The following is a 10632-nucleotide window of genomic DNA, read 5'->3' as shown; positions in this document are numbered from 1 at the left end:
GACGAACTTTTCAGCTTGAACTTGTCGGCTTCTACACGCTTGTGAGCCATTTATCTAAGATAAATTTCTCTCTCTCTCTCTTTCTCTCTCTATAAATATATATATATATACTTTGCTGGTTTTTGTGTTTCTCTAGAGAACCCAATCCAACACACTTTGTTACCCCAAAATTTAAGAGACTTACTTTACAGTGAACACGGATGCAATCATAATAGTAACGCCACTCATCTGGAGAAAATGTAATGGTAACTGTGAGGGACAAGCCAGGGACCAGGCGGTGTTCCTGGAAGAAAAGTGACTCTGGTCAGGACAAGTCCCTGACTAGTTAGAAGGCAGCACTCTGGGTGGACAGCATATCATACAACCACTCTAAGCTGACCCATGACACAAAAAAACCTCATCCAACAAAGAACACCATGGAAAGCACAGATAGCCAACTGACACTTACTTTTTTCACATACTTGATCTGAAAATATTTGGTTTGTGGGGGTAAAACATGAACATGTATGTCTTCACCTGAAACATTGACCAGATTCTGTGGGAGAAAAAGAAGCATTTAGAGTAATTAAATGTTTTATTTGCATATTCATCTCACTTATCCATACCTTATCTTGTTCCTAAAGAAATTTGAAGAGATATATTTAAAAATCTTTTACTCATATGAAAATACATCATACATTTAAAGAATAATAAAATATGCCCTATGTGCATACTGCCTAGCAGAGCCTGCAGCCCTTGAGGGTCCCCCTGGCACATATCATCCTCCATCTACTCTCTATCCTGAGCTTTTATGGTGTGTGTGCTTTGTGCTGAATTCTCTTTAGGCTGTGATTCAGTGAGCTAAGAAGCCAGCCACTCACCAACTCCCATAGGTTCCTTAATTGCCTGTCACTGGTCCTAGGGGCTGTATGATACATAACCCAACAACCAAACCCACTACCATTAAGTCGACATAGTGACCCTATAGGATACAGTATGGTCCCCATAGGGTTTCCAAGGCTGTAAGTCTTTACAGAAGTAGACTGCTTCATCTTTCTCCCATGGAGTAGCTGATGGGTTCAAATTGTCAACTTTTTGGTTAGCAGCTAAATACTTTAACCACTGAGCCACTAGAAAATAAAACAGAAAAAAAGAGTGTGGCTTGGACAGCCTCTTTACCACCCAGCTGTCATCTCTCAGTTTGTTGTACTGTGGTGGCTTTATGAATTGCTATAAGCTAGAAGCAATGCCACCAGTACTTCATATATCAGCAGGATCACTCAGGGTGGACAAGTTTTAGCAGAGCTACCAGACTAAGACAGAGTAGGAAGAAAACCTTGGCAATCTACTTCCAAAAATTAGCCAATGAAAACCTCATGGATCATAACAGAACATTGTCAGACATAGTGTTGGAAGATGAGCCCCTTAGGTTGGAGGCACTCAAAATACATAGTGGTGGTAACAAGGGACACAAGCATACCAATAAGCATGGAGATGGAGCAGGGCTGGGCAATATTTTGCATGGGATAACCATAAGGCACAGGTGACTCAACTATCAACAATAAAGGACAGCCTCTAGGTCATATCTGGGACAAGTGGAAAAGAACTAGAGGTCGGTGCTCTGTGTTGGTGATGAGAGAGGGCCACCTCTGGAAACAGGATAACCTGGTTGATAAATTAACCAGATATCTGAGTAAAGAGGTATTTTTCCTTCCTCTACATAAGAGGGAAGTAAGAACTTTGGATCTGAATGAAGTACTGATATCTGCCATGAACATGAATGAACCTTGAAGGTAAGTGAAAAAAGCCAGACACAAAAGAACACATATACATATTATATGAATTATATGAAATATCTAAAACAGGCAAACACATAGAGACAGAAAGTAGGTAAGTGTTTGCCAGGGGCTAGGATTTGTAAGGAGCCCCGGTGATGCAATGGGCAAGCACTTGGCTGCTAACCAAAAGGTCAGCAGTTTGAACCCACCAGCTACTCAGTGGGAGAAAGATGTGGCAGTTAGTTTTGTAAAGATTACAACCTTGGAAACCCTATAAGGCAGTTCTACTCTGTCCTAGAGGGTTGCTACGGCAGTGGGGTAGGGGGAATTTTTGTGGGGAAATGAGAAGTGACTGCGAATGGAGCATCTTTTTAGGGTGAAGAAAATTTATATTTATCTATATAGTGATTTGACTGCTAACCAGAAGGCTGGTGGTTTAAACCAGCCACTCCTCAGAAGGAAGGTTGGGCAATCTACTTCCATTGTGATACCACCTCAGAAACTCAAGGAGGGGTTGCTAGGAGTCAGATCCGACTCGATGGCAGTGAGTTGAGTTTATGTTATAGTATATATTATGAATATTGATTTGTACACTTTAAATAGGTGAACTGTATGGCATGTGAATTGTATCTCAGTAAAGCTGTAAAAGACTGTAAAAAGAAAATAAAATTCTATTTTAGATTTTGGAATACATTTGTCTTAAAAACAATGAATGATTATAAATAATCATTCTAAGTCTACCCTACCATAACCTAGATAGCATTCTAATAACAAGGAAAAGTTCCAAAATGAATTATTAACTGTGGTCTTTGATGCTATATTCTGAGAAATGTACCCTTAGAGGTTGATGGGTGAAGTTCCTACTCATAATTTTAAATTCTGTTTTCCTGAGAGGTAACACTTCACACTTAACAGATTGTTCTCCTGATCCTCCTAGTGGTGTTCAGGCATAAGAGACTCTTGAAAACTGCATGTAGACTACCTGATGGAAACTTAATTTCACCTCCTAATAGCTTTATCATTTGTCAATACCCACCAGTAATGCTCTGCAGTCTTCACAGTCTAATATGATAATCAGGATTCTTTCTTGAATTGATGCATTCTAAGATATGCACCATATTTAAAAGGGAGACCCTGGTGATGGCTGGGCACAGAGCTGGAGGGTATCATCACATACAAAGCCAAGGTCTTGGAGGACCCACATGACAAGTGCCCACATCTATCCAACTCCTACACATGCTCAGAGACCAGTTTGGCTCAGATTTAGGGCCCAGTGTGGAGTAGTTCTGAGATACCATGCCCAGTGTGAGTTGGTAAGGTTACTGGCACAAAAGGTCCATTTTAGCATGGGAGTTGGGATTCTGCAGTCACACAGAGCCCGCCCCAGTCTGAACATTCAGGTCAATGAAGGAAACCCAGGAAGGATCAGACTTTTGTGTAGCTATGTGGAAAATTGCAGTAGCTGTAAACTTGGCTATTTTGCAGTCCATCTTTTCAACTTTCTTCTAGAACCTGTTCCATGGAGGTGACATTCACCTCCCCAGACCTGGCCAGGCAGAAGCCAGAGTGGCCAGAATGACTGATTTAGGCTTGGGCATCTGACTCAAGCTAGGCTAAACAGAACCCTCTTGTTTTCTTCTTGGGAATGAGCTACCCCTGCCCCTGGGGTTATAGGTGTGAAATGAATGTGCATGGCTTAGAGGAAGCCAGCCCACGAGTTAAATTCTGTCTCTATTACTTAGTAGCTGTGTATCCTTGAACAAAGTATTTAATCTTGTGGAATCTCAGTTTTTTCATCTACTTAATGGGGTAATGATACATCCTCCATAGATTTACAAAGACTAAAATAAAACACTAAACATAGTACCTGGCCCCTAAGCAACACTTAGCAATGATACCTATTTGGAAATAGTGCTGGGAGGAGCCTTCGATAGCAGGGAAGTACTTGTCCAAGGACACCAATCAATTTAAAAATTTCTCATCCCCAAATTACCTTTCTGGCCTAGGTGACACCTGTACTTCTGTTGATTATGCTACTCTTCAGATGAATCAGTACTATAAACACAGAATAGTCATGTTGTTTCGTTATTATGATTAATTATCCCATTTACAAAGTACCTACCAGAATCTGTTGGTGTTGTTTTTCTATTTGATAGCCTCCAAAATGCAATATGCCAGGTTTTGCTTGTATAACCTTATTATTCAGAAGCTTTGCATAAACCTCTATAAAAAGCAATGTAGATAAATACATTATGATACAGAAAACTAAATATTAAATTGAAGAAGATCCAATTAACATGGGATGTCTTTAACTTGAGACATTTGAAGCATAGGAAAATTTTAGACAGAGGATACAGCTGTCAACAAGATTAACTGCTCCTAATAATCTGGGCTGCTTCTTACTCTCTATTTTGAAACATCACCTAGGAAATTTTACCATCACAATATAACTCATATATATTGTTTATTGCCTATTAAAATTATTTGCTCTTCAAGCATTTTGTATAAATCTTTGTAATATAACATTAGGCCCTTAAAAGCACAGGCCCTATCTTTGCTCTGTGTAACTATGTTGTTACTTATTATGTGTCAAATACTCACTTCAAGGATTCAAACACCAAATGCTTGATTTTATTACTGAGTATTTAACTTTTATTATGTGATTTCCTCTGAAGAGAATCACAATGTGATGTACAATAATTTTAAACTTCTAAATAATTATCTCCCTGAACAGCAAAGTCTCAAACAGCTTTTATTGTAACGTGAGCATCTTTTTATTTGTTTCCAGAACAAAGTTAAAACAGCTGAGCTCACATAAGTGTCCAGGTCTGCAAAACTTTCCTCAGCTCTTTATTTAGGCAGGAGCAGACACTTGAGGACAAGGAATTGAGAACCCATTAATCCCCTTTTGAAGATTTGTGGTTCGAGTCCATCCTAGGCACCTTGGAAGAAAGGTCTGGCAAACTACTTCCAAAAATTTAGCCATTGAAAACTCTATTCAGCATAGTTCCATTCTGACATACATGGGGTTGCCATGAGTCAGAATTGACCTGACAGTAACTATTGTTTTTAAAGTGATTTGTGTCAAGCGGTGCTATATATACATTTGCTTAGACTCTTCATGCCAACCATGTGAGGTAGGTATTATTCCTACTTTGCAGATGAAGAAGCTGAGATTCAACAAGCTTAAGCAACTTGCCTACAGCTGCTGCTTAAAAATCAAGCCCAGTCCTGTCTGGCTCCAACCACTATACAAAACTGCCTCACTCAAAATATGAATTCACCATCCAATTTCTTACAAATGATAACCATTCAACTTTGGCTATATCCAAATCATGTGAACCACAGACACCTCTACCCCATTGCAATGCTAGTACACACTTGCAGTGGGTGTGAAATGTTTGGTGTGTTTGCACCTCACCAGGCAAGCTGTCACTATCATCAGCTTTGTGCCAAATTAAAGGACGGTGTGGCAAGTGGACCAAATATCTCTGGAAGTTATCATTTGGTAATTTTAATAATTATCATTATTTCTTTTCTTTTTTTTTTGCTGAAATTTATTTGTTGTTTTTTAGGGCCACAAAATAGATGTAAAACTGGCATTTTTCTGCTAATGCCCAAGACTGGTAAAGTATTCTAATTTATACTCTACAAAAGAGCCACACCAAATTTTATATTCCAAGTATTTCAGATACGCCTTGGAGAATGAGTTGTTGTTGTTATGTGCCGTCGAGTCAGACCCAACTCATAGTGGGTTTCCCATGCAGTATCACTATGGAAGTAGATTGCCCAATCTTCCTTCCGAGGAGTGGCTGGTGGGTTTGAACCACCAGCCTTCTGGTTAGCAGTCAAGTGCCTTAGGCACTATGAGTAGGAAGTAATAAAGCATGATAGAAGAGAGCCTGTTGCTATGGATGACAGGAGTGAAGGGGAGTCATAGTGTCTTCAGCATCTGTCCCCCTTCCACTATACAAAGCAGTCCCAGAAGATAGCAGGAGATGTCACAGTGGGCTTCCCAGTCCATGGGGCAAAAGAGCTGAGCACCTTTGGGTCAAGGCTTTCTGGCAGAGTAGGGTGTTTCTGGGCACTTATTGGTAGAGCTATATAGCTTTGTAACACTTGCTTGAGCAGGGCAGAGGCTGGACCAAGGGGCCGAGGGCCAGACAGAGGCCTGCCTGTGATCACTGCTAAGAAGCTGTCCTGACCAGTCCTGAGTCATTTCTGATCCTGAATTATAACATGTTACTTCCCTAATAAGCCCATAATTGTGAAGAAGGAGAGAAAGAAGAGGAGGAAGAGGAAGAAGAAGAAGAGGAAGAAGAGGAGGAGGAGGAGGAAGAGAAGAAGAAGGAGAAGGAGAGAGCCAGGAGACATCAGGCTACAACTCCTGAATACCAGCTCTCTAGTTCCTAGTTGCACCACCTTAGAAGACTCATTTGACCTCTCTGAGTCTCAGTTTCTCTAATAGTAAAATAGAAATAGAATGTGCTTTTCATGAAGTTGTCATATGGATTACATGAGAATATACCTACTCTTCACTTATCAACTGTTTCATTATCCAACATTTCTCATTTACGACCATAGTGAAAAATGTACTATCTGACTATTTAGCACCTTAACAGCATATATCTGGCAGTAATGCATGCTGAGGTGTGAGGTGTGAGGTGAGAGTAACACTGGCTGTGATGGCTAAGGTTATGTGTTAACTTGGCTGTGCCATGATTCTCAGTAGTTTGGCAGTTATGTAATGCTGTAATCTGGGAGTTATGTAATGATGTATTCATTCCTTGTTTTGTGATCTAATGTGATCAGCCTCCATTTTTGCATAATGCCTATTTTCACATAAGGACCTGGTCTGTGGAATCTAACCATGTCAATAAGCAAGGAAAGGGAGAAATGTAGGGAAAATCATTAACTTTCATACACTAGTTATAAGATTTACAAGGTTTTCCAGGCTACAGGATGTGGATGAAAAAAGGTAAGAAGGTGAAAAACGCATGTGGTGTCGAAGGAGCAGGGATTAACATGGTGTGACTAGAGCTACAGAGGAGTGGAGAGAGTGTGAGGATTACCCTAGATGTATAGGTTCAGATCAGACAGCAAAGGGGTTCAAATACCAAGTGAAGAAATGGCAACTCTATTCTGTATGCAAGGGGAACCACTCAGAGGACTGGAGCAGGCCGGGAACAAGATGCAGCCAGAATTTTAGAGAGGAAATGATGGAAATGTGAAAAGCAGTCTGGAGAGTGTGGCCAAGGAGAAAATCACTGCAATACTCAGAGTGATAGCCTGAGGATAAGAAACACAGTGGAGACAGACAGGAAAGACATTTGAGAAAGTAGAAGCCACAGAACTTGGTGACTAATTTATACCACAAAAATCTATCAGTTAAGTTAAGTATTGATTTATGTGATGAGAAGGGCAATGTACCAAATGTGAGTGACCAATATGGTGGCAATGAGGAATTGAAAGACATAGAGAGGTATGCAGGAGGTACAGACAACAAAGATGAACCCTTTTGCTCATATAGTACTATGTTGTCAGTGAAGGCAAACATGGGTATACTGGTGGCTGATAGGTAGACAGGCTGAACTATTAGGTATGTCTATGAAGTGGTGAGTGTATCCAAGAACATGTATAGGGTTGGCAGACAATGGTCCTATAAGTTTATGTGAATGATCAGAATTGCCAGGTGTATGGTAGAGCTGACAAGGGGCAAGGTTGTGGTCACTGCTTGGTCACAGCCAGCTACCCAGAGGGACCGAGTAGTTAAACCTGTGGGCTTGGGACCATAGTCACAGGGGACATCAAGTTCAATTGACATAACATACTATATAAAACATTGTTCCATGTCCTACTTTGGCAAGTAGCAACTAGGATCTTAAAAGCTAGCAAGCTGCCATCTAGATGGGTCTCTCCTCATCCAGAGCAAAGAAGAATGAATAAAACCAAAATTACATGGAAACAATTAGTCCTAGCGACTGGTACACCATCTGATCTGCAGCCTATAGTGACTATGAGACCAGAAGAACTAGATGGTGCCTGGCTACCACTGTCATCCACTTGGAAGGGGATCTATGTAGGAGATCCTTGATAGAGAGGGAGAACAATGTGGAACAAAACTCAAAATCAAAAAGAGGGGGGGACAGGTTTTCTGGTCTGATAGAGCCTGGTGGAACCACTGAGACTATGGCCCCTAGCTGCCCTTCAGGTCTGGAATTGAACCCATACCTGTGGTTTCCAGCCAAACAAAAGACAGGCATATGAGTTCAACATTTACCTGAGGTAGATACACTCTTTGGAGAGAACAATCATGGGAGAAAGAAGGGCTGCTTATGCACAGAGAGACAGCTCAGGGGGCAGGAGTGTATGGAGGGATGGACACAGGGAAGAGGTAACTATGGGGAGAAAGTGGGAGGGGAGCTGTTGTATTGTGGTAAACTGTGGTCAATGTCATGAAACACAGTGTATGTGAACTGCTGTATGGAAAGGGAATTTGCTCTGTAAATTTTCACCCAAATCACAATCAAAAAAAAAAAAAATCTATCAGTTAAGAGATGTGGTTTTTCTGATATAAATAGAACCATTGTTCTTAATAAAAAATATTATGAGCCCATGAAACAATATAAATAAATAAGCACCAAAAATTCCATTATGCTTTCTGGACTTTGGATTCTCTGGGAAAATATAAGCTGTGAAGCAAATCTGTTTTCTAATCACTTACTTGACTCTAGGAGGTGATTAGGTACTTCTGTTCTTTTCTTGGGTTCCTCCACTAGGCTCCTCAAAAGGAGGGGCGATACCTCACTAAACGGTTCTTCAGCATTTTTCAGCTCTCTGCTTGGGGTTTTCACCACTGCCATTTTATCATGAAAAATGGATTCTTCTTTTGAGAGCCAAACGTCAGTTCCTGGCAAAAACAGTAGCAGCATAATCATCTATGAGAAACTACACATTTTTTTTCCTCAGTCTTTGACAAATGTATCTCGTCACTGCCGTGGTTTACTGTGTTTCAACTTCCCTTGCTTCTTGTCTCTCTGCTGGCCGCTCCATTCCCACACATGGCTGCCTCATTAATTTTCTTACATCACACATCACAACCCAATATCATGCTACTGCTTGAAACTCTTTAATGGTCCTTAATTTTTCTCAATAACTTTTCCCAAAATGTCCTCTCTGAGATGTTACTTGAGCTATTAGTAGGGGGCATTAGAAAAAAAGTAAGGATTCTCACAGTGAAATAAGTTTGGGAAATGTTGAAGTAAACAGTAATAAACAGTCTTCTATTCTTGGATTTCCCCAAATCAGCTTCTTAGATGTATGTGACCTGGAACCTTTTAAGATTTGGAGACACTGTTTGCTAGACATTGGCATTTATGACCCATCTTCCTGACCCCCTCTCCAGCAGGGGGCGATGTGGAGGTGGAGACCCTACAGACAGCCAGGCTCATCGACTTCCTCCACTGGCGCACCGGTTCCTTTCCTAGGCGCCTTGTGGGTTGGGCTTCATGATATATCTGTTGCCAGAATTTCCTTCCCTTCACACAATCATTTTAAGTTCCACCTTCATAAGTTCCACACTGAACCACATCCTTTAAAGCACTTTAGTAATTATAACTAAACAAATCTACTATCTGTTTGGCATTAATACCTTTTGATGGTATTTTACAAATCTCACACTAATATGTATCTTTCACAGCACAGTCTTTTAACTTGGGGCTCCTGGATTGACTAGTGGGCTGCTCTGAAGAAGGCCCACAATCTTAGATTCCCAAAGGAGTCCTGGACTTAATATTTTATGAGCCATTTCTCTACAGCATCAAGAAAAATATACAGAGGAGGTGCTTGATGATCTCCCATTTCACCTCCCACTGCCTCTCACAAGCATCGCTGAAAATCCCCCACATTCCAGCACAGGTCCACTGCCCTCCTTCATTCCCCTCCCCAGTTCTTTCAGCACCTGTCCCCAGCTCACATTCCCACCCCTCTCTCTCTAGTGCCCTCATAGCCTCCGCTTGTACTTCCAGGCAGACACAACATACTAAACCGTTTTTCACCCCTAAAGTGGACTTTAGTAGGTCACCCTTGTTGGGCACGCATACACACACTCCACACACACTCACACATCCTCAGTCTCTACAACCCCTTCTCATTCTTGCCAAACGCCTTCTCTTCTCGAGATCCCTTTATCCCATCTTCTGCTACGGGTAGGGGAAGAGTCAAGACGCGCGCACCATCCCCATTTTCGTTTAACCCTTTTAGACTCGAACCCTCCTCCGACCCAGCCCAAGCTGACTTGCGACTGGACACCGGCCTGGAGGTCGGACTGCCTCAGCAACTCGGCGGTGTCTCCTTGGCCACCCCGGGCTCGGGTCCGAGGCCCTCACTCTAAAGAGGCCTCCAGGGCTGGATTCCACCGGCGTCGCCACCCGCGCAAACGTGTCGCCATGACGACGACGACGCGCTTCAAGATGAGCGGCTGGACGCGACCAAGCTCTTCAAGGACGTGTGTGTGGAGGAGGGGAAGGGGGCAGCTGGTGGACCCGGCTCAAGAGGGAGGCTGTAGGTGATTTCTGGGGGCTTCTTACAGAAGGTCTGAAGGAAGAATTGCTATTTATGAGGTGTGAGAGTAATGGATTCCTGAGGAAGTGGGCAAGTCAGGAGAATCCCATAGACTGGAAACCCAAGAAGAGCAGATATCAGGAAAGATGTAAGCAGAAAGGAGCAGGGCCTCCCAAGTGTGGTGGGTGGAGCTTCCCTTGTTTTTTATAGTTTTCTTTGTACAGTTCTTTTGTGTCCCTGGTAAGATTTATTCCCAAGTATTTTTTTTTTTTTTTTTTGGCTTGTTTTACATTTTCTATTATAGTAAATTTCA

General features: G+C 41.8%; 1 protein-coding gene across 1 annotated transcript in view; it reads right to left on the bottom strand.

The window, feature by feature from the left end:
* Positions 1-8620, bottom strand: part of CFAP221 (cilia and flagella associated protein 221) — a 246524-nt gene extending 237904 nt beyond the window's left edge. Inside the window, exons 1-4 of the mRNA XM_007937787.2 lie at positions 8482-8620; positions 3880-3980; positions 449-535; positions 185-283 (exon numbers count right to left, since the gene is read on the bottom strand). Coding sequence (XP_007935978.1) covers positions 185-283; positions 449-535; positions 3880-3980; positions 8482-8620 — 426 coding nt within the window. The remainder of the gene's footprint in view (positions 1-184; positions 284-448; positions 536-3879; positions 3981-8481) is intronic.
* Positions 8621-10632: the final 2012 nt, after the last annotated feature.

Source organism: Orycteropus afer, unplaced genomic scaffold, assembly GCF_000298275.1.
Source record: "Orycteropus afer afer isolate SDZICR_OR568_19922 unplaced genomic scaffold, OryAfe1.0 scaffold00004, whole genome shotgun sequence".
Classification (NCBI taxonomy): domain Eukaryota; kingdom Metazoa; phylum Chordata; class Mammalia; order Tubulidentata; family Orycteropodidae; genus Orycteropus; species Orycteropus afer.
The sequence above is the reverse complement of the archived record's forward strand: the minus strand, read 5'-3'. Positions and strand labels throughout refer to the sequence as shown.